Below are 25516 nucleotides of genomic sequence, written 5' to 3'. Positions count from 1 at the left end.
AGGATGTACGTTAATATTTTTTTTTTTTTTTTTTTGCTTGCTCTTCCTCTCTCTCTCTCACTTTACTCATCTGGAGGAGATCATGTCCTTGATGTGAGATTTGGCTTTTCTGTGTTCGTTGTTTAACACTTCTGTTTATTTAAGAGCATATCCTAGTTAGCTTTGGTTACAAAACTGCATGCATGATTTTAGGGTAAAGTTTCACACGACGTGTATCGGAAAGGCTAAGTGAGAAAACAGCCGATGAAGGAAGGAAGGAAAAAAAAAGAAAAAAAAGAGTAGCCCAAAAAAAAAAAATGTCCATATATTGAAACAGAGAGAGCGACAAAAAATAACAAATATGAAACTTTAATGGCTCTTGGGAGATGGGGAGGATCAAATTGTTGTGTGGAGATGATGATATGTAAGACACCTCCAGTGGACTGGCTCTTAAACAGGTCTAAAAAGACAACCATAGAAGAGACAAGTTAAGAAGAGAAAGCGTTTGGTTAACCAATAGTCAAAATTATTATTGAGAGATTCAGGTTTTGAACTGGTTAAAAAAATGATATCATCAAAAGGTCAAAACAAGTCAGAGAAGGTGGTGAAACGGACACTTCAAAAGGATCTATTTGTCACTTCTTTTTGTATTCAGTTTGGGTTGAAATTGAACTAATATTTAAATGTCATCCAGGACACAAAATAAAACCCTCTTAAATTTTAGTTGTGGATTTTCATTCCCCCTACCCCCTTCCCTCCCTTGATTCCCTTTATCAAATGATCAGTAAAATGAGCAAGTAATTTCTAATTCCCAATTCATCCATGATCTTTTGTGGTCCAGACACTATTCTTATCAGTATTCATCACATTTAAAAGGTATAAAGCTATTCAAATATTTTGTTTTGGCTTTTTGCCCTTGATTTATTTCATCATTTTCTTTTTGTTTCCTCAGATGATACAATCAATTCAGGTCTTAAGATTCCATCTTTTAGAGCTTGAAAAGGTAAGCAATATAATTTTAAATTTGTTAATTGAAATTGTAGTATTACTTTTTTGTTGTCACTATAAATTATAATCTTGTTGCGTCCTGGTGTACTTAGAACGGTCAGTCCAAATACCACAATCTTTTTGGCTGAATTTCTATATCTGTTCTGTACTTTGAGAACAGTTTATACTTCAATCTTTGGAAAGGTAGGTTTTTGTGGTTATTCCCTACCTTTGCAGCAGGAGTTTAATCTCCTTTTCACATCTGTTCATTCCTTAGCAGTGTGTGTCTCTTACCTTATTCAAAGCTTGTGGACTTGCGTGACTTTTTTTGTAGCAGTGTAGATGTACCTAATTCTGGTCTCTCTCCATTCCAGAGTACCATTATGATTGGCTGCTTGAATACAAGTTCTTTTTATAGACCACATTTGGTAGAAGGATATTCGTTTTATTTTTTATGAATATCTCAAAAAGGCACTTGAGTTTTCAAATGGTTTTTTTATCACTTGCTATTATATAGTTACAGACAGTGTATGGCATGTTAATTACACAAAACACCTGAGATAACGACATCATAACTAACGAAGAGAACTTTCACGTTGTACTGAACCCGACCAAACTGAGACACTCCTACTTCCAATTTCACATCTCAGAAAGATACCATTCAATTTTATTAATTAACATTTTGTTTCGATATCTCCTTAATTTGGCCATCCTTAACACATTACAAACCAGCTTTGACTTGGGTCAGGTGTCACCACAATTGCTCTTTCTTAACATTTATGAAAGGCAAGATGTAGATGGAATAAAAAAAAAAGATAAAAAAGGAAAGAAGACAAAAAACACACAATCACTGGCAAGAATGATTAAGTTGATGTTTTGGTGTGAGAATTAATTACATACATGACGACTTTGGCTGCCAAGAGTTCACGAGTCTCCGATATGACGACGACAAAAGAAGGTTGCGTTCCGGTACACGTACACGGAATTGTTTTGCACTCACTATCAAGTTCACAGCTTCTCACAGGCTGATAAGAGAGATGCATACCCTGTTAACTATCTCCAACACGCTGGCTGGCTGTCAAAATTTATAGCAGGCATCATAAAGAACCTTCTCTCAGTCACAGGTATATGTTACAAATTATCTTCCACTGCTGGCTGACTAGTCAACTTCTGTTTAGGGGGATGCTGCCAGGCCCATTAGAGGTCAGAGGTGGAAAACAAGAGGTCACACCCAGTCCCCTACTTTCTCTTAGACATATAAACAAAGTCAGTCTCTTTCTTGGATGCAGGACTATGACGGGAGTCTCATTTTCGGATCCAGTTAGTTTATGTTTGGTAACCTCTGGTTCAGAGAGGGTCCAATTATTGTCTCTTAGTTCTTGTTTGTCAGTCAGATTGGCATTCTCCCTTGGAGGTAGAAAACTTTCCTGAAGAAGAAGAAGAACAACTTTTAAGCAAGATAATAAGAAAGAAAGTAAAAACAAAGAGAGAAAGAAAGCATGAAAGAAAGAAAAGGGAAGAATATTTCTACTGGTTTAGAAGTGTATACATTACTTTATCTATAACGTAAGGCCCTACAGTAGTACTTGCTTGCACTTGCTTGTGGCTTTAGTGTAGACTTGTCTGAATACTCGAAACAATGTGCAGAATGATATACAACAAATACACGATCCCTCATCCCCCCCCCCCCCCCCCTCCCCAATTCAAGACCATCAGATACATAAATTGACAGTGCATCGCTCAGTAAGTTGTTAACAAGGTTTAAGGTTGTTTTGTAAAGGTTATTTTTGAGATTTTTTTTGTTTTCAATGTAAAACTTTAATATCCATGTTTGTTTGTGAACTACACACTATTTTAACCATTTGCATAAATCTACAATCTTTAAGGATATACAGTTAGCTGTGTTCATAAAATTCCACCCGTTGACATTGTAAAGCCTTAACAAATTGGCTGAAAGATTAATAGAAAGGTCAAAAGAATGGTCTAAGAAAGGTCAAAAGAAAGAAAGAAAAAGGGAAGGGAAGATTGGTGGAGTAAAACCCACTGTCTTGAATCGGTGTGGTGGAACAGTCTTCATGTAGTAGCCATCGTAGGTACTCTATGTACATTGTGTATTGATATGTGATAAAGTTAAAACAAATTGTATAGGCATGTAGTAATGGTTGTAATTGTAGTTCAGTGCTTCCGTAATGTACGATACCCAATGATCTTTGAATTTAACGTACGTAACGACAGACATATGAGATGAACCACAATGTGGGTCACATCGTTCAACTTCTCCAGTTGCCTTTTGGTTATTTTTCTTGTAAAATATAATGAAAAAATTCTAGCAGAGTTCAATGAATTATCTGTCCCGATCAATAGATCAGTTAGTCCTTTTGAGACAAATAAAAAAATGTGAGTTTTAACTGACTAAATATTGTAACTTTTAAGCAGGAATGCTATTGTTTGAACGTTTTCTTTGTTACTTTCCACGTTCGGTACAGATTTTAAAGCCGAAATTTGTGTTCCATTTTTCCCCGGTCGGCCACTGCGGCCTTTCCAAGACGTTTGTAAATTAGCATAGAATTGTGCCAGTACATAGGTCTATATGTCAAACAGGTGAGAGAGAGAGAGGTTGCCATGTTTGTGTTTATTATGTCTTCACGAGGTTTGACATCGTATAAGAATGTTGTCTGCTGGCAGTAATAGATACCCTCGCTGGGTGCAAAACTCTCCTTTGATTGAAGAATTATCGCACCGTTCAAGTCCACCGGTTTCGAAGCTCCCTTCGTCACTTGATAGTTGATCACATTCGTTCCATTGAGTGCATTTCCAGGGGGGACAGCTTACCAATTAAAACCGGTCACGAGTGTGTCGTCTGCTAATTTGCTCCGTTTTCCATCGATTGTCCCGTTCGCAATTCGCTGTGACTTCTTCCGTTACACGTCGATTCCGGGACGGAAAGTTTTGTAGTGTTACGCTTTATTTTTCGTATTTTTTCGTTAGTTTACAGTACCAGGATACAGTACTAGGTGTTACTCCAGTAGCAATTTTTCCATGGTGGTAACTTTTTTTCCCTTTTCTTTTAACCACATTTTAGTTTAGAATTGCATGGTAGTCTTATAAAAGTGAGAAGGAAAGAAAGGTTGTAAAAAGAGAGAGAGAGGTGGAGAGAGAGAAAAAAATTGTTGTTTTTCTGTGTGCAATCAGGCTGTACCAAATTTACATGTTGTAATAGCAATTAGAAGAATGATTTATGGTTGAACACTGTAGGCAAGATTGGATAAGCATGCATGAATAGAAAAATAGCTTGTTATTTTTGTTTTTTTTATGGGGAAAAAATGAGAGAGTTATATTACAAGTCTTTGCAAATTGGATTTTATCAATGATATTTCTTGCTTAATACAAACTCAATTTAATGATGGAAGGAGAGGGGATGGAGGGGCAAAAGGAGGGAAGGAGGGAGGGAGGGAAGGAGGGAGGGAGGGAAGGAGGGAGGGAGGGGAATTTAGGTGGGAGGGGGAATGGTTGATCTCGTAGGATGAAGTTTTTTAAAGTTTGAGAGGACGCTGTGATATACTTCTGTAATTTGGGTTCACATGCGATGATTTGAAAATGCTCTTCAGAAAATGGTTATATCAGAGATAAAAATTAATAATACTGAACCAGCAAGATGAACCAAGGAAGAGAATAAATAGATGGCTGTTAAATTATAGCAAATTGTGAGTCTAGTGATAAAAATGTAAAAAGGCTCTTTAATAATAATGCAACATGTGAGCCCCAATAAAGATTCCTTATTTATTTATCTATACATACGTACGTACGTATAGATAAATAAATAAGGAGTCTTTATCGGGGCTCAAACGTTGCATTATTATTTGGTTGGGTGGATCTTAACACTGTTATGCAGTGTGATACACACTAATGAATGTTGTTTGGTACTGCAGATTATCCTAAAACACTACATCCCAAGCTTACAGCTTCTCTGAGAGGTTCATACACGCATCATACCGCTAATTTGATTCAAACAATACCATTCTCGATGTTTGCTTAGTTTGCTCAAAGTCCATTGTCAAATGAGCAAACAGCTCTTTTTTTATGCATAAAAATATGTTTCCCTAGTAAACTGACGGAGAGGGATAATTTGGTCCACGTATTTTATCGTATGGCAGGGGTCGAGATAAACGTTCTGAATGTAGTCAGGGTTTTGAAGCAAGTAACATATACTGCTTGTGGTGACAATCGGCTCTAGAAATATCAAGAATGTTAATAACACACTTTCTTGTCGTTCATGATACCAAATTCATGATTTAAATATGCTAGACACCAACCATGACAGTAGAGCTCTAGATTGGTAGTCAGGTTATTCACTGCAGTTTGTTCTGGTCAGTTTAGGTAGGTTTGGATGTATATAGTTACCATGCATTGCCAACCAGGAAATGATAGCAACTTGGCTGGGGTTAATAATATACCTTCATGTTGATTTTTATGCTTATAAAGTAGCTTTAAGAATTAAACTCAAACTTTAGTTTCAGTCTCATGTTGGTAAAATGTTTTGTCTAGTGGGTCTACTGCATGCAGTATGACAAATATATAACCAGAAAAGACCCCCCCCCCCCAAAAAAAAAAGACTCTCTTTTTGAAATATGAACTGATGACATTACTTGGTACAATTTGGCTTTCCTTACAGGGTATCACCTCGTTGCATTTCATAGTGGTGTCCAATACTATTAACATTATCAAAGCTGTATGCTTTGCTCTTTAAGTTTCTTCCAATTATTGGTTGCTTGTTCAGTTTAATAGAGCGAGGAGGTGATTGGTGAGGTATATTATAAATAATAAACAGGTAGCACCTGGTCCACCAGTCCCATCACCAATTCTTCTTCTTCCCATTGGCTAAGATCATGGCTTAGCAACCACTCTTGTTCCTATTGGCTAAGATCATAGCTTGGCTAATATCTGTTCTTTTCACCAAGATTTAACCAAGATAACATCATATCGTACCTATTCCCTTTCGAAGGGACTGTGAACCCACTGTCATGATAAGATGGTTACAGCCTTCTATGACATTAGGGGAACTGAGGTTATCAAGAGTGGGTGGAACAAGTCGTTTTGGCTTTCATACCCAGGCTGCTGTTTCTCCGGTGACATTTCTGTATTAGGAAGGTACCTCTCCGTCACCCTCATGGAAAATTTGTGCTTTTGATCATTCGTAAAATTTGGACTGACTAGCCGATAACTTTTGGCTGCTGTCAAAAGTCGTGTTGATAAAATCGGTATACAGTACAACATCGCGACTGCCATTTCACCATTACCGCCCGGAGTTGCTAGTCATGTCACTACAGTAGAGTAGTAATAATACTATAGTAGTATAATACTATAGTAGTATAGTTATTTGTAGAATTGTATTAAAACAGATTACCATCAACTAGACTTGGTTACCTGGGTGTCTTTTGTTTACATCAAGCCATCCACTAATAACAATATCACAGAAAGTTTTTTGCCCTCGATGGTAACTTCAAAATCTTTTGATCTTACTCATGTGGTAAAGGGTTTTATTCTCCCAGTTCAACAGAGCCTGTTAAAATCCGGACACAGTCACTGCTTTAGAACCGAACTGTTAATAGCTCTCAGCTTTTGTTGTATTGCTTTAGATTCTTTCCTTTTGCCAATGCGCAAGAAATAATTTTTGTTTGCAAATTTTTTAAGGTGAAGGTTTTTTTCTTTCTTTCTTTTGAATAACCTGTGATAGTTTCCATTATATCTGTGTGCATGTTTAACACTGGCATTAGAGGTGCTTGGCCTTTTTATTTTTCCTTCCGCACAAGGAAACAAGTATTTTATTGCATTTTAAAACAGTTCGTAGTCAATTGTCTAACCCTCGCAGGTAGAATTTCTTATTCCAGCGGCAAAGCAAAAAAAAAAAAGAAAAGTAAAAAAAGAAAAACCTAGGCTATGGCTGAAAAGGGGAGAACTGCATAACTGCCAAAGGGTTTATTGTGAGCCGAGTTAAAATTGGTTTCTACAGGAAAGAAACCATCACATATTTTTTTTGTTCTCCTGCCTTCCTTCCAAAACCTGGAGATATTTTAATTTGGCGCAATCAGTGGCCTTAAGGAAAGAGACTGCAGAAAATTAGCAGCTCGTTGTATTAGACCTACGCCTGTAATGGTTTGGTTGGTATAACTTCATGGACTAAGGGGGCGAAAAGACAGAGAAAGGCAATTAAGACCTATTTTTATTGTTCATGACCTTACCATACACCTAGGGTCCATCGCCGTAGGAACTTAAAAAAGAATCATTGGACAATTATTGGCACAGAAACGTCAGCGGGGGAACGAAAAAAAAGAAGAAAGAATGTCTTGTCATTTTCGCTCAAAGAAGTGGGGATTGGGTTTATGGACTGGGACTCGATGTAATTGAGATCACCAGTTTTGGATATATATTTAGTTCATATGCTAATTAGTAGCTAATTAGTGTATAGTAAAATTAATAAAAGTTATAATTAACATAGGAAATAAACTGTGTCCTATCTTGTTTGCTGTAACGTCAGTTCATTTCTTCCTTTGTCACGAACTTGAAAGTGTTGATATATGTACATATATATCTATATAAATAAATTGAAATCGTATATATATACAGATATATATTTGACAGGAACTAAAAAAACAAGTTAAAAGGTAGCAAACCCCCTTCTTTCGGTTTGTGTTTTCAAGTTCTCCATTGGAAATGACTGTTCGTTTGTAGCCATGGTTATATTTTGCATTTTAATATATATATATATATATATATATATTTATATATATATATATATATATATATATATATATATATATATATATATATATATATAGATGTATATAGCATTTCCTTTATCATACCACAAAAGTCGACGCTGGCTAGCGCTGAAAGAGAAAGAAAAAAAAAAAACTATTTATCGCAAATAAAGTCAGTTTTGACAATCGTGATAGTTGTGTGCAGCCATCCGTTGCAGTTGTGGCTGCTGCAGGCTGTACCTTCCCACTACATTGACTCCGTATGATCATTAGAAATATTTATGGGGGAAGAAGAAAGTTTTAATCTGATGGTAATTAACATTCCCAATGAGGCTTGCAGTGAAATAGAGGAAAAGTGATATTGAGTCATCTGGAACAAGCTAGGCTTAGGCCCTTAATGTATGCAGTATATAGTAGACCCTAATATATATGGTTAAATTTTATGAAGGCTGATGCATATAGCGGGGAGCAGTTTATTCCTTAATGGTTTGGACGCTTGATGGGATTTCTTCAAAACAATGCATTTTGGGGGCTTTCTGCATAACATGGGCATATAGATAAACATATATATATATATACACACAGACACATATGGATGCATGCTTGGACTGTAGAATTGCGTGTGATTCGTCTCAGAGACCTGTGTAATTTTACTTTACTCGTTGGTTTTCAAGTACAGCTGAGGGCCTTGACCAAGCCATTTATCTTTTCTTTTCTACTTTTTTTTTCATTTTTCATGTTCAAGTGATTTCAACTTTTTACATTCCATCTTTTGAATGTCATTAGTAAGCTTACCTCCAGAATTGTTGTTAACTTAGAAGAAAGTGATCCAACAATATTTGTTGTTCTTGATTACAAAAGTAAAGGGGGAAATCTATTTCCTTGATATTAATTTAACCCCCTCCCCCCAAAGATCTGCTCTCATTTGGTTCATTTTTAAATGAATTTCTTTTACTTGTGTAGAAATTCACTGCAAAATTGATCGTAACAGAACTTTTAGGACACTCTCCGAAAGAGGTTGAACGCCGTTCGGAGGGGCGATGATAACACCCGAGAGTATCAAAAACTAAAATCAAATAAAGGCAGCAGTTGATTTGACTCTCACCATTGTGGTCTGAAGTGGCCCTATATCCTTCAACCAACAGTTAACAGTTACATTACATTGCTCTTATCAATGGAGAGGGGTACTACCATTGTATAAAAGTTGATCAAATAAAACCCCTGCTAATCTGTTTGCCTTTAACCAGCATCTTCTTTTTCTCTTTCTGTTTTTTTGTCCTACCTTTTCAAAAAACTTCTAAAGCTTCTGTCCCTTTTACACATGAAATCCTACTTTGATGTTTTTCTACCACCATTCATTTGAAAAACCTTTTCTAAGAGGAGATATAAACAACATTAGTCTGTCTTCAGAATCCCTGGCCGTTTATCCACATACCCCCCCTTTTGACTGTACAGTTAAAGGGTATTAGCGCTATCAATGGGATTTTTATTGATGGGTTTTCCGTGAGTCTGCCTGGCCCACTTTTAATGGCATGTTCTATTAAGCTGAATACTCCTCATCCATTCTTTGTGAGACTTGAAAGGGCGGTGATGATCAGGTACTGATGACTCCTTTCAACCGATGGGGGCAATTACACAAAAGAGTGCACCCTTCTTTTCACTGGTCCGTCTGGGGGCCTCCTCGCTGAAAGAATCAAAGAGCCCACGGAGGATAAATTGTGATAAGCCAATGTTCTCCAACATGAAAGTGATCTTCCAGTTAAATAGGCAAGGACTATGCTAAGGGGGGATCTTAATAGGGATACTAATAATGGATAGGAGGGGACCGAGCTTTTGTCAAAAGAGACTCCCTGGTTAAAGCCAGGCAAAAGGGTTATTAAGCAAATCAATTGAGTACCAAATCTGGTGGATACTATGGTTAACGGAGGTGCAGACCAAGAGACTCCAAGAAAATTAGCTGGGTCTATTGAAATTATGTTCTGGTTTATTCAAAAGTTAAGTGAAAAAAAAAAAGGTTGTCTGTGGCCTGGGGAGGAAATGGGTAGGCTTTTGGCTATCAATTGATGTTATGGGCGTAAAAGGCTTTCAACCTCTGTCCTTGTATTGAGGACCCAATTATCTGAGAATCCCCAAACGTGTGAAAACTTTTGCTGGCTACGGAAATAGAGGAATATATTTTTTCTTCCAACCTGATAAGAATGTCTAGCATCTGGATAATGCTGATGGTGCATTGTCCAAAAGGAACAAAAAAATGAAAAAAAGTCTATCCTTGTCTTGAAAATTTTACTTTTATGTTATTTGAGATTTTCTGGTATCTAGCTGTAGATAAAATGTTGAGTTTGACAGCTTTTTAAATAATCAGCTTTTCCAAAGTCTGGAAAATGAGAAAGAGAGAAAGATAGAGAGGTGGAGAAAGGAGCAAAAAGAGGAAGAAAAAGATTCCTTTATACATTGTTTCACTTACCACACCTGTCTGCACACTACCAATGGACTTTCGCTAATATTCGTATTTTAAACTTGTTTGAACATCTTTTTCAACACTTTTTGCACTCTGATAATTTTGTATGGTGTTTTTCTATAGTGGTTAGTGTTGTCTTGACTGTGAAAGTCAAAATTCCACTCACATATTTGATACCGCATTTGAGCGCAGCTGATGTCACTACGTATAGACAAATAATATTTTTTTGTGGTTTCAGTGGAATTTTCTATCTTATTATGATACAGACAATACAGACGGCCGCCATGTTGTCTTGGGCCTGCCTCTCTTGCTTCCTATATCCTCCTCCTGGTTGGAACGACCAGTGAGTGGTGTGTGCTATATAGTCACTGCATGGCTTTCTTACAAAATAACAATGGATAAAATTCTGAAAGTTTACTGTGCCTGGCCATTGTAAGTGTTTAATGAATCCCCATGGGTCCTATATAATGTCAGAAATTTTCCTTTTGTGTATAATAGATTTTACCAGAGCTAACTGTAGTGTTGGACTTGCGAATTAAATGTAGGAATATACAAAGAAACAAGAGAAGTTAAAGAACAACAACAACAACACATTAAACAGAACACACCAAAAACAAACAAAGTAGAAATCTTATGTAGATATAATTATTCCTCAATCATTTTACTTGCATTATCATTTACTGAATTAGATTTGATCTTTAGGCAAAATAGATTTGATACAGGCATCCCCAAATCTTGACTTCCTCAAACATACATTTTTTGCCAGTCCTAGAGTCATTTTGTTCCACTTTCTATTTTTGAAAAGACGCCATCAAATCAATTTGCTAAAACTGGAGCATCATCCAATATTATTCATGTACATCAGTCAGTCTTCCAGAGGGTTTCCTCGTAGTAGATATCGTGTCGTAGATTATATTCCATGTTCGGTGGTGATGTAGAGAGAGATACGAAACACATTAAAACATCGTTTCTTTCGGGACTGATCGTTTCCGAACGGAAAAATAAAAAGAGGGAAAAAGAAGCTATCGCAGAGAATTGCTAATTGATCTTTTAAGGAGTCCACTGGAAGGTAAAACAGAAATGAAGAAAGAAGAGAAAATAATACAGAAATCAGAGGAAATATGGAAAAAACATTTCGATTTTCTGAATGTTCCAAATTTTAATTACATTTGATAGAGTGAATCGACTGATCTGATTGATACATCAGTCGTCCGAGTGAGAGACGACGATTATAGTCGTTGTGAGTCTGCACCAACGTTGTTCGGAATAAAATATTTAAATAAGAGTTAGCTTCTCCAAAGATGGGATATTGCTCTTCTCCTAATAATTGGGGAAGAAAGTAGAGAGATGAAGAAGGCAGAAGAGGCAGCAACACTCACTGTACAAGGAAGTAGTTTCCTTTGGCTGTGATGGTTGATGGGTGTGCTTAGCAAATGTAAAATGAATCAGTGAGACTAACTAATGACATACCTTTAGGGCATTGTCTGCCGTTGATCTTTGTCAAACATGGTTAAAGATTTTTTGTTGGCGAGCAGTCGAGCAGATATTCTCTGGAGTTGAATATATCCCAAAATATATGTCAGTAAGAAAAGTCAAGAATAATCTTGATACATTTAAACTTCTTTCTTTCTAACAGGAGTAAAATCCCCCCCCTCCCAATCCCCCCAGTGAATTTTAATAGATGCTTTCCTCTCTGTAAATGGGTAATAATTATATAGATGCAATTGACAATTATACAGCCTTTCATAAAAGAGGTTGTGGATTTTATTTAAAACGTATATGACCCACTATTCACTGAACTAGTCATGTGATGCATTGCATATGATGCATATATATGAGGTCATTGCATGTGCATGAGGTCATGATAAACACATATAATGTAGAGTTTAGTGGGACTATTTAAAGAGACAGTGTCGCTTGATATTCTAGGGATAGTGACTTACTCCCTAATCTTCTCCCACCCCCTCCCCCCAAGCAAAAGGAAGAGCAAACTCATCAAAAATTTGCCTGGAAATATGCTAGAAAGTGATATTATATGGCAAGCCATGTTTAAACTAGTATTAAATTCAACAATTTTTCTTTGCCTTGTTCAGACTTGTTTCCCTATGTCATGAAATCAGTTACAAATAGTTATAAACTGTTCAATCAATGTTTGGGGAATTATATTTGGAAAGTTGGAACCTCCAGAAGTGAACCTTTGAAAACTGTACAAACTTTTTTGGTTTGAACATGCTAAAATTTGAATGCAATATTGCTGACCATTGGCATTAGGAGCAAGGAAAGCCAGAATCTGAGATGGTGGCTTCATCTCTCTAAAGTAAGGTGGGGTTTTGATCCAGGATAAGTCCACAGTTCTAATGCTCAATCCAAACTGTAAAAAATATCTTGAATGAGCTAAAACCTGTAAATTGGATAGCCACCCGATGTGATGTGTATAGCTAAAAGTGTGGGCTGCTAAGCATGGTACAGTAACTGCCATTAACGACTGGTTATTCTTCTTTTATAATTATTGCCATTATCATTAAATTGTAACAGTTTTGTTTAAAAACGATGGTACCTGTCTGTAATAATTTTCGATATTTTTGGAGAAGCCCAATTTCTATTTTTTTTCCCCCTCTCACCCATCGTTCTCCTGTCGGTGACTTAATTAGTGCCTCGTCAAGCGAGAGACGAGGAATAATTTGAAGTACGTGCATCCAGTCCTCTCAGCCATCTCAATGTACGTGTTTTAAGTCCGCCGAATAAATAAGCTTCCTTCATCGTTGTGACTTTCTGACAGAAACATAACTAACGTCTTGTGTCATGTGCGAATTAGAATAAGCTGTTTGTCGCCTAATTCTTGCCTCTTTTACCTCCATTATACAAGTGTCGAGGGGGTAGCATGTACTTATTTCACAGAAGAGAGATGGATAGAGCGATAAATAAATGGTAATCATCAGGTGTTTAATGAAGATGACAACTTGTCAGGGACCAGTTGTAAAAAAGAGCCAAGCTGTCAGATCAAATAGAGAGTAGCAAATCGCAGCTGGATAAAACCCAAGAAGGCGCCGTTTATTGACAAATTGTTTGTAAAGCATTCATTCACCTTTAAACCGTCCCACTTCAGTCGCAAAAAAATGAGGGAATCTGAAGGTTGCCCTAAAGAAGTCAGTCTTTCGGTACTCGCGGTGTATTTTAATGAATTTTCTCGCGTACTGTATATGTATTCAGTTACCGTGCCGTGGATAGTGTTATAGTCTGTCCGTCGCAGTGCACTTTTTCCCTCCGAGACACGGTAGACGTTTGAAAGTGAGTGATACAAGACGAGAATGATCCGAGAGTGGACGGATATTGATAAAGTTTCCCCGAGAAAAAAAAAAAAAAAAAAAATTGGTCTTCATCCAATCTTACAGACAGATATCATACAAGCAGTTTGTTTATGTTGGAGGTACATAGAGATAAGCAAACAGAGAGGCAAGCTTTGTAGTGTGATTTTCATAGTGTAAGGTAGTTGTATATACTACCTGTGTAATCTTCAGATAGTATTGATGTGTGATCCTTGTCGAACGTATTCAGAAGTCCGTGTAATATAGTACTAGTACACTAGCAGTCAGTAGTGTAGGACGTTAGACAGATTGCGTTCCTACATGATCATCCCCGGGTACAGCTATGGCCACTCAACATGGCTCTATGTAACTTAATAAAAGGCAACGTTGATATATATGCCCTAAATATTGGCGGGACGAATGGATAACAAAATGAGATGAAACATGAATGTTGAATAAGTTTGTAGGATAAAGGTGGGGCCAGGTTAAATCATTAAATATTAAATGAAGGACAAGGGGGGAGGGGTTGGGCAGGAGGTTCATGGGGAAGTGAAGATTTGCTAGCACCTGTTTCTGTATAATGACATATAATGGTGGGAAGAATCTCCGCTCCTCAATCTTCCATACCATATCACTGAATGTGGGAATGGGGATGGGGGATTGGCATAGGAGTGGGGGGGGGGAGAGGACAGGGTTTATTTAAGTATCACTATGATAGCTAGCTAGCTCAGATGCAAACTGCATATGCAAAAATTCAACTCCCATTTTCAATTTTAATATGTGGCAGATTTTTTACAATATTTTATTGTCTATTAAGCTTTTCTGTAACCAACAGCATACCATGTTTCATTTCACTTCAGAGGTCTCTTTTGTACGAAAAATCAGGAAAAATCAGGAAACAATACACCGTGTGAGACGGTAGTGGTCCACCAAAACATTAATAGTATGCTCTGTAACATACTGAAGGATCTCACCTCACCCCCCCCCCCATGTATTTTACCCAAAATGTCTGTAACTTGAAATGTAAAATATTTTCCTGTTTGATATTGTGGATTTTTGTGAATGCTTTAATATTGTGATTCTTTAAGTCCATGCATGCAGTCAAATAGTGGTGATGTCCTTCTGTACATATAAAGCAAGAACTTTATAGAAACTTGATTAGTGAGTGTTTCATTCCTTTTGTTTAAAATGATCTACTTCTAGTTATCACTTTTAGGGGAGGGTGGCAGGGGGGGTGGTGGGGAGGGGAGTGTGGAGGTGGGACTGGAGTAATAGAATCTCAAGTTTTCCAGACTGAAGGAAGGAATATAGCCCCCATGTTATTATATACCCTTTACTACATACCCTCTACATCAGTTGCATAGAGTTAGGTTTATATACTAAAATCACCATTGTTTATTATTACACTAAATTTCATCTTGTTGTACACAGGGTCTTCTTTCTACCCTTTTTCCCATTTTTTTTTTAAATATTTTTTTATATATATTTTTTTACTGGATTCTCTGCAGAAAGTAACAAGTGTTTCCCATCTTCTGTCAGAAAGTTTACATAAAACCTACCTACTCCTATTGTTTGTAACTCCCATAATCCTGAACCCCTTGTGGTCAAGGTCAAAAAATTTCTCAAATCCTTGGCTTATTATCTCTCTGGAGAATAAACAAAGATGGAATCTGAACCAGTGAAAGTGGGGCTTTGGTTTTGAGCTCGCTGTGAGTAATCCTTCTGTTATCCCTTAGGTATTGCTGTAGTGAGGAGTTCACTGACTTAGGCAGAGATCAGAGGTCACGACCTTTCAGGTGACCTTGCTGTGCTCGCAGGGCCTGGTGGAATGGATTTTTTTAAATACTTTTACTGGGTTTGTAGTAGAAAGAAAATTGGTGGTTAGAGCCAGAGGGGCTAGTTAGCAAATTTTTTCAGTCTACAACAGAGGCATACTATTCTGGTTGGTATTTTTAGGTAGAAAATAGAAATTTCCCCTTTGGTGGTAAGAAAAAAAAAAGCTAGAGGATTTTGATTAAAACTGGTCTTTTTGATTCAATATTTAGTTGTGGGCCTTGTTTCTAAGCTTATACCCATTGCAATAATACTATATGTCTATATTTGAAAGTTTTATAGGTTTTGATCCCTGCTGCTAAATATTTTAATCATTTTTGTAGAGCTATTTTAAGCTGAATGAAAAATATACATGTATGCTGGTTAGTTTTGTAACAAAAAAAAAGGAAGATGGACATTGTCATGGGCCATGCACACTGGGATGTAGTCGTGGTGGTGGTGGTGGTGCAGGGGCGTGCCAAGGGAGATGGGATGGCATCAGCTTTTGATGGCAGGGACATTTACATACAGCAAATTAGAGAAATGTAATTAGTCAGTTTTAAGGGATGGTCATTTTAGCATCGTGATCATCAGAAGGTGTCCAATGATTTCTGATTTCCATTGATTACTTGTCAATCACAGTTGTCGAAATTTTGTACCTTACTGTCACCCCGGAATATGTTGAAAAATGCTTACGATAAATTAAAATTATGGAAATGGAATCTAAAAACTATATATATATGCAGAAGAAGCGGATAATAAGAAAAATAAAACCGGGAATGCCGGACGCGGTTGCAATAACCTATCGATCCTATTCCATTGGACTACAAATCCCAATGGGGTCTGTGTCGCTTTTGTAGCTCTAGACAAATAATTGTCGAAGTACGATAATATTCCTGGAACTGACCTGTCATTTCGGAGCATTAAACGACCTCTACATTCACTTCCCGACGACTTTCTACTTTTTTCGCCGTTTCAGTCTGAACCGTCAGGGATCGTTATTGACTCTTGTAAATTCTAGGCAGATCTTCCCTGATTAAACAAATGAGAGCCCGCAGGAAGTTAGCGATTTCCTTTTTCGTCTAATGGGAGAATTGCCCTTCACGGAGAGTCATTTTACGACTCGGGGTTTAAGCCGCGGCTATCTAGCCACTGCAGACAGGTAGAAGAATAATAATACATTCTACCACGGACGGTCAGTCGATTGTTGACGTTCTCACCAGACCCCACTCCAGTCCATTGTTTGGTTTTTTTTGAGTCGGGACGTTCTCCGAAAGGGAGAGAGGAGAGGGGTGAATCGGTCGGCGAGAGGTATTGACATCTTTTTCACCCGTTGCAAACATAACATGTTTCGATTGTATGAATTAAGGGTAAGAGATAGTGAAAGAGCTAAATCAATGAAATGTAAAGAGAGGTAAAGAGCACACAAGCATCTACAGTGTAGGGTGGTCTAGACCTTACACAAAGGACGATTCGTTTTAGCTTTATTGAGTTAACCCTTAATGTCAATAACCTACTGATAATCTGTTGCTATTGTTAATTTAGTTGTAAGTACAACCTAGTGAATGAATATCTGACTCTTGAGGAGGGTATTTGTATAGCGGTTACAATAAGGGATCAAAAAAAAAAAGAGGGGGTAAGGGAAGGTGGGGAAGGAGGGGGAGGAGAAAGAGTGGAAAGGAGGGGAAGAGAAGTAAGAGTAAGAGTAACTTTACTGATCATTAAATGGAAACTACAGTGCTCACAAGTCAAAGTCAAAACAAAGGTGGGATTAAAGGTTTACACATAGCAAGATTACAGGTTTAAGATTAAAGGTACTTCACACAAAGCAAAGGGCTTGGTCGTTCAATGACCCTCAAGTATACCGATGATGTGGTCCTGTAGTTCCCCCCCCCCCCCCCCGCCTCCCAAAAACACACAAGGTGGTATAGTTCATATGTCTGTTTACCTTTCTGTGTTTGGGCTGATGAAACAGTTTTAAATAATCAAACCCAGATTAACTCAAAAATGCTAGTTTTGATTTACCTCTTTCTTTCATTACACTTTGTAGAAATGTTCTGCTTGGAAAATAAATTGAAATTAAAAGTTTGTAGAACTTTCCTACTTGGAAATTAGATTAATAACCTCAAAAAGTAACAACACTTAGTTATTTGTAACAAGAATGGGGATGGGGTTAGGGTTGGGGTTGGGGGAGATGCAGGTGAAGAAGGAGGAAGAGGACACAGGCATTTAATTAATTATATATCTGTTTCATCTTGAAAAATGTGAGAGCAATTAAGTTCTCAGTAAAAGGTCTAATTCTTGATAATGCTATCATGTAGCTTCTCTGTGTTTGACAGGGCTTTTAACTGCACGCTGTTGTCTTGCTCACGATATATTCAGTTCATTATATTCATATGGAATAGCATTTGCTTCGAAAACAGTTTGGCCTGAAAATAGTGTGCAATTTACCCCATTTTCGTAATACTTTTGTAGCCTCCAAAGTCCCCAAGTGGAATTAATGATTTTTTACCCCCGTAAAAACTGAAAAAAAAAAAATGTTACGCACGCTTGTTTCCCATGAAAATTGAAGAAAAAGGAAAATGAATAAAAAAGTGTGAGTCACAGTTGAATATTTTGTTCTACAAAATTTAGGCTGAATAGTTAAATAGTTAGAAAGGTTTTTTGGTCAGTCTTGAAAAGTGTGATTAAATTACGGCAAGTTTAAACTAAATCGGACCTTAATTGTTTCTGTAAACTTAATGTATCTTCTGCTGAATTAATCAGCCCCGGAAGAAACAGGAGAGCAAAGTTGTACCCTCCTAAATCTATATCGATGCCCCTCTGCCCTCAGGGATATAGGGGGCTACCGTGAACCTAGGATGCTATTAAGCAAAAAACTAAAATAAAAAATTAAAAAACCCCCCAAAAAACAGGAAAAAGAAACTGAAAAAGTGCAACAGATGGAGTGCATTCATCATGCCCGGCAAAAAGGTGATCCCGATGAAGGTTTGAAGGAATTAAAAATATCGGACGGAAATATCATTACAGGGTTGCTCGAAGAAATGTTCGGGATAATTTGTTATAGCTGGAGACTGTTACAAAACAAAAGATTCATTTGACAAATTCAAAACGATGGAATTAGTAGGTATTTTGTTGTCTTCAATTTGCTTTGTTTAGTTTATGTTGACCACCGAAATAATAGTACAGTAAATGGACAGCAATTTGATTTTTCGTACGTTGCATTGAAAGATGAGTTTTGTATAGGAAGGGAGGCATCTATGAAAAGCAAAAAAAGTATAGTTTGCTATTGGAAGCAGGAGTTATCAATAAAAACATTTATATTAAATTTGAAAGGGAAAGTGAAAAGAATATATCTAAAGTGGGTAGAAAATTTATTATTGTTTCTCTTGGTAATTAAAGAAAAGTTAATGTAATGCTTTTACGAAATCCTGTAGAAACTTCTTGAATCATTTAGGCGCCATACCTTTCAATATGAGTCCCGTTTACAAGTACCATAGATCAAGCCTGAGACAGTCTGTTGAATTATAATGATTAAACAAAAACACAGCAGAAGGAGAAGAACTAGAAAAAAACAGTCAACTGTCTTTAGTTATTGTTTGCTTACTTATTTATTTTGTTTTATCACTTTATGTTTATGGTGAAAACCACTCTAATCTTAACCCTAGTAGTATTAATATAATCAGTAATATTAGTAGTAGTATTGTGATTACAAATCTAGTTTAGCCCGTATATTGCTCTGTTGCTGCTGTTGAAGCACTTTATTCCCCTCCTCCTCATTCTCCTCCACATTGAACATTTTGACAGTGTTATTTAACATTCAAGACTAAATTCATGTTTGTAGCAGCAGGGCCCATCTTTTAAGCATTCCTAATCATCCCCATTGATTCATGGAGGGATGCTCAAGAAAGCCTGGGAGATGGGACTTTTATTTTTATTTTTATGGTTTTCTGAGGAGGAGGAGAGTAAGCTGAAACGTGCTGCTGGTCATAAATTCTAAGAAGTCATAGCCTGCCCTCTGGATAGCTGTTAGTGGTTTGTTTACTGTACTTCATGTTGTTGTCGTCGTCATCATGGACTCATTATCCATTAATTTTCATAAAGGGAAGGTTCTTGCACCTGGTGTATGGGGGGGGGGTGAGAAGGGAGACAGGAATGTGGTCTCTTGAATACAGAGGATTCTGGAAGGGGGGCAGGGTGAGAATTGGATGAGGGTAGGGTTGTTGGTAAGTGGAATATTATCATTTTTGGGGTTACCACAAATTTTATTTATCATTCTGTTTAGGGTGTCTTTGAAAGCATTATAGAAAAATATGGGGACAATATGGATCAAGGATAAACAAAAAAAATCAGAAAAATCAGATTTAGCAAAGTCTCAGGCGAAGCCGACCTACAGTAGTACTATAAGCAAGCGAAGTTTTAGCTATTTAATGGGGAGACTAAACATAAAGGAAGGCAAGAAGAATACACATTCGGTCACATGCATACTGGGACTGATGAACATTTTGTTAAGGTGTTTGCGTTTTAGCGCATCTGGCTTGGCTTATTAATCTCGATGCATGGCTCTATAATTAATGTATCAGACACCGGTGTCCATCTGGCATCTCCAGCCGAGAGAAAGACATATTTTGACTTGAAACATGAATGAATATGTAAAAAGTTAAGCTTAGGGTTGTAAGTGTGATAGCCAATTAAAGTACATCCCCAAAGTATTAATGGATTTATGGAGATTTAACCCCATAGAAGTAGGTGTCGCCCGCTAGACGGTCTGAGAGTGTACTGTGTTTATAAAAGTACTCGCCTAAAAAGCGAATATATACCAGCAAGATAGCATTGGGTGGGGGGTTGATTGGCCAACAGTGTGAAATTTATAAGGTAGAGATGATTTACTTGTATTTACCTGGCAATCAGTCTCTGGTTGGCCTTTTCCAGAATGCATGCCACGGTTGGTTGTCGGCTGAGTTGGCCTCTGTATCTTTAGCCAGGTAGCGAACTATTAATGATTTAGTGATTTTTATAGACCAAAAAAAAAAAGAAAAAAAAAGAGAAAATAAGGAAATACAAATAAAATCAACAAATGAAAAACGTATTGTGCATATAGTTGGTTATCTTTAACAATCTCCAGGTGTACTGTCTGCGTAACCTGGGAAACGGGTGAAATGTAAGTGTTGAGGGTATGCGACTAACATATGAATTAATATCACCTTCGTTTACACTTACTATATCAAAGAAAGGCATCATGCACAACGTTATTGTCACGTAGTTCATACATATGTGATCCCATTTGTATGTGGAAGGGGTAGGGATAGGGTACTGATGGGGCCGAGGGAGGGGGGTGGAGGGGGCAGTGGGAGAGATAGGGCTGTTGATTAACCACATGCAATAGCTTAGGCTCTTCTCTGTAGAAGAGACAGGGTCTTCCATTTGCTGCCTTCAAATAGGGAGTTGTTATGGAAACAACTCCCTGCTTCAGTGTCTTCTTTTGGAAGCTATAAGCCTTCATTGTACTCCATCCATTTATAGTGTTTGTACATACACAGTGATTTCTGCTCTTGGTACCAAAATGCATGACTGTCAAAGAAGTTGTGGGTTGGTTTCGATTCTCTGTGGGATAGCCCATAAAACTTATGAAATTTGTAGGGTGAAGGTCGTGAGTCAGATAGGCAATAAGGGTGTCTTAATAATATCTTGCTACCTGACATCATTGGTATTGCTAAGATGTTATGTGCATCCATGGTTACAGACAAAAGACTGTATTGTGGAAAGGGGATTCTGACCATAAACTCACATAAAAAAGAACCAAGTTTGAAAGATTCCCCTCATTTATGTGCAATTTTCTTTAGTTATTGATTGTGTTTTGTTCACTGTAATTATTAAGTCAAATGGACATATATATGTGCTTCAAATGTTTAGATCCTGATAGATTATTCACGTTGAGTGAAAACGCTCTTTAACCTTAAATCAATATTTCATTTTCAGACTTTTTCTATGTTAAATAGCCTGCTTAGACTTTTGGCAAATTTACTCTCAACATTTGGGCAATTTGGACTTTTTTGTTTTTGCCCCCCTCAAAGAAACTGTGTCATTCAACTAGGGGTGAATTTATGATCACACAGATGTGATTATAAATCGTTGACTGTTGTTAAAATTAATCGCCTAGCTCACAATGTTTACATATTTATTCAGTGTACCTGATTTTGCCAGAAGCACATTTTATGTCAATAAATTGATCCATTTATTACATCGCATACTGCCTGATGTCCTCCACTAGTCAAGTTGTACAAAACTGGTGCGTGGTTAAGACATTTGTTTGTTCCCCCACCCCCCCCCTAATATGTAAACAGCATTGAAAATTGTGAACTAAGTGCGGACGAGCCGTGCATATAGGGAATCGTTCTGAGTAGCGGGCATGTTCTCTGACGTAACGCCGTCATCTTTCAGGCGTCGTCTGTCGTAGACTACACAGGCGGAGCAGCGATGGTAATCCGCCGGCTGTAAATTTCGAGCAACACCGCTCCTTTTATTTTGAGCCGAGCATGGATGCTATGTTATGACATGGCTGTAATAATTGAAAAAAGGGAAAAGCCTGCATGATTTACAGCCCGTCTTCACTCCACGTTCTGTCGGCTAACCCTTCAATCACGCGGATCTGGGAAGGAGTTGACAGTCGAAAGTTGTAGCCACTTCTTTCCCATTTTTTTGGGAAAACTCTCGTATGCACATCACCTATAAAGAATCCCGGTGGATGGATGGTCGGTGATTTAAACTTGAGAGCCCTAAGAAAGAAAGAAAGAAAGAAAAGAGAAAAAAATATATATAACAGGAAAAGGAAAAAGAAGCTGTATCCATTACCGTAAGCTCAATTTGTTTATATCACATTGCTCGTAAACACCCCAAAGTAATGCTGCGACTAGGTCGCGGAAATGGAATAGGGGGGGAAGGGTTGATGCTGGAGATGATGTGATGTTGGCAAGTCCAAATGTCTTGACATTTCCTTGAGATGAATTATTTTTTGTTTCTGATTAAAGTATACAAGCTTTCAGCAGCCTCTCTTTTTACATTCTCCGCAGGTCCATGAATTATGTGACAACTTTTGTCATCGTTACATCAGCTGCCTAAAGGGAAAGATGCCAATAGATCTCGTGATAGAGGATCGAGAAGGGGGCAGCAGCTCCAAGCAAGGGGGCGTCTCGTCGCCCACCCCACCAAGTCTTACCGAGAACCACAGCGAAGCAAGGAGTCCCCACGATGTGAGTAGAAACGACAAACATTTTGTTCGTCTCGTTTTCGAGACTTCCCTCCCCTCTTCTCTCTTACCAGGGTAATTCCGCCGGTCGAAAAAGTCAAATATACCCTCGTTTTTTTCGACCATAGCTAACAAGCCGACTTTTTTATTTCGTTGGCTTGCAATCCTGCAATCCATGCATAAAGTGACCGAATGGTTCCACAGATTGCAAGATGTGCTAAACCCATGTTATAATTCAGTTCATAAACTTAAAGCTTTTAGGCCCGTTTGTGTTTGACACTGTTTTTCTTTTTGCAGTTTTGAAATATTTTGTATGGTATTCAAAAGTATTAGATGTTTTCATGAAATTTGGTACCATCATGCAATATGGTTCATTTGGCTTCGCATTTATTGCTCCCTTTTCTCTTTGGCTACCCTTCCCTACAATAAAATACCTAGCTTTATTTCTCTTTTGTGCTGGGAATCTTGACAGTTATTTAAAGTGAAAAAAGAAATTAAGCACAGTTGTAGTTGGAAGCTGGTAAATTGCTCTCTGGGGATAGACTGCCCTAAACTCAAGTTACTTATGATCATGGAATTTACTTTGCTCCTCTTGCACCGGTCTCCAACTCCACATATACACTTTCATATATACCTAGACTCTGTGACTGGAACATTTTAGCACCGCGCTAAAAACTTCTGGTGCACTGCCCTCTTTCTTTTCCTTCCTAATCTACCACCAGCTGCGAATGACTTTCTGCGAAACTTTTCGTTTAAGAATTTTCGCTACGATTTTTCCTTGAGGTTTGTGGAAAGCACTGAATGTACGAAACTCATAATGCCAAGTTAAATCCATGATAAATCCATGGTCTTCCCTTTTTTGTGTGTGTCTATTTTCTGTCGTGGTATATGCCCAGAATTTCTTAACTTTAACGAATACTTTTACATCAGAGGCCTGTGTGTATGACATGCAGAGAAATATGGACTCAGTATGTTAGAACTTTTCTACATGGTTGACATGATTTATTGGTATGCTGGCGGGACAGGGGATATTATGTTCAGCCTTCAGGTTGCAGTAATAGTCTTTGAGCCTACATGTTGATATAAAGTCCAAGAGCCATTAGGGCCAAAACTGATCCTAAGACTCGAGTCAAAAAGTTTGTAATGTTGGGTAATTTCTTGTGGTATGTCAAAAACCAGAGTTGCAAGGATACTCTTTGTTTAAAGATGGTAGTATGTTCACATGGACCCAGCAATTAGGGTGACATCTTAACCCTTTCCCCCTTACCCCCTTACCCCCCTCACCATATCCCCGGCCTACCTGTTATTTGAACTTATTCCTTATCCCTAAGCATCCTTAAATTTCTCGGCTTCCTTCCTTCTTCGATCCCCTTCCCCATAGACAGTTTGCTCCATTTCATTTGGTTTCCAAATCATAATTTCTGATTCGAGTTTTATAATTATGAGATTAATTTTTACTCGAGTTGCGTGCAGACCATAAAAATTAGTTTCCTCGGGCCACTTCAGTGTGACCACTACTACCCTCATCTTTCACAATACTGCGGCAGTGTTTACCACCATCAAGTTGCGGGTAATAGTGTGTAGTAGTAATATCTCCTTTTTATGATCAAGTTTATTATGGAGGGGAAAGGGTGAAAAGCCAGAAAAAGAGAGAGAGAGAGAAAAAAGAAAGGCTTCTTCCCATCAAAGAGTTTTGATCTCAGAGAGAGATTTCTGGTCTTATATAAGGCTGTACTACTGTGGGTAGGATCTGGGACCTTATTAGGGCATTCCTGACATAACCTTTGACCTAGAAGGTTCTCTTTCAGACTCCCACTGAATTGATTGTCTCTTCCAAGAACCTCTAGGGATGGGGAGTCACTTTCTGCTTCTAATCAAGATTTAAAGAGCGGCGTTATTTATATCTGAAGAGAAGGAGATCATTTTCCAAAAGGTTTCTGAAAAATAAAAAAAATAATGAAAGGAAAGCTAACTTCTAGACAGCAGCGCTAGCCTATATTCCAGTTTGAATTTCAAATGCTTTTGCAACAAAAATGGAAATCACATAAACCTGATACACACACTTTCAGTAGAGTATTTACTAGAATTCTTTTTTTTTATGCTCATTGTTTTTGATTCCTTGTGGAAGTCCAAAAGTAACATATGCGATGGTGTGTATGTGTATATGGGTGTGTGTGTATGTGTGACACCTGCTTGTACACGAGATAACTAAAAAAAGTACATCTAGTGGCTCTACATCATACTCAAAACATAGCGTTCCTTTGGTTAATAGAAGAACCCTATTCAATTTGTGGAGGTCAAAGTCTGAAGATCTTGTACACAAATTGTAGGGTCAAAGGTCAATTCTAAAACTTGTAAATTTATCCATGGTAAAGAAAAAATGTCTGCACAAACGTCATATTGTATGTTCGTCAAATTTGGTGCAAGATCGATCGACTTGCTCGTCAACCACGGTCAACATTAAGAAAATTTTGATTGCAAGTATGCTGCTATTTCTCATTCACAATGTGGCAAAGAACCGCAAAGCCTGGAGGTGTTAGGGTTTCGTTAGGACAGTTTAAACAATATCACCTAAATTTTAATGAGTATAGAAATGTGCCTAAATAAAAGGCCTTAAAGAGAAGACATTGACGGTAGTTTGTACTTTGATAGTGGAGTCTTGTCCCACCAAAATTTCATAAACTTTTGAGGAGCAAAATTTGGTTAAGTTATTCTGGCATTTGAAAGTTAATCTCAAAATTGATTGTTGGTCAGTCTAGATACATTAAAAACACGCAAACCCGGCAAGAGCTTTGAATGAATCAAGTTCCAATCATAACTTTATTATGATCACATTAATGACCTAAATCTGTTTCTTTAACAGATTTTAATCTTTTAAGTATGCGAAATGTCGTCTGTACAAACTAGCAGCGTGTTTTTTTAATTTTTTTTTAATGGTTTGATGATGTCGTCAAATCATAAGTCATTATTT

General features: G+C 37.5%; 1 protein-coding gene across 5 annotated transcripts in view; it reads left to right on the top strand.

Annotated features, from left to right (window-relative positions):
* Window positions 1-25516, top strand: part of LOC139971868 (homeobox protein Meis1-like) — a 190361-nt gene that overhangs the window by 50882 nt on the left and 113963 nt on the right. For all 5 annotated transcript variants that reach the window (XM_071978654.1, XM_071978655.1, XM_071978656.1 and 2 more), the window contains exons 6-7: window positions 932-982; window positions 22370-22549. In XM_071978654.1, the coding sequence (XP_071834755.1) occupies window positions 932-982; window positions 22370-22549 (231 nt within the window). The remainder of the gene's footprint in view (window positions 1-931; window positions 983-22369; window positions 22550-25516) is intronic.

Source organism: Apostichopus japonicus, chromosome 8 (genome assembly GCF_037975245.1).
Source record: "Apostichopus japonicus isolate 1M-3 chromosome 8, ASM3797524v1, whole genome shotgun sequence".
Taxonomy (NCBI): Eukaryota; Metazoa; Echinodermata; class Holothuroidea; order Aspidochirotida; family Stichopodidae; genus Apostichopus; species Apostichopus japonicus.
This window is presented reverse-complemented; position numbering and strand designations above follow the sequence as displayed.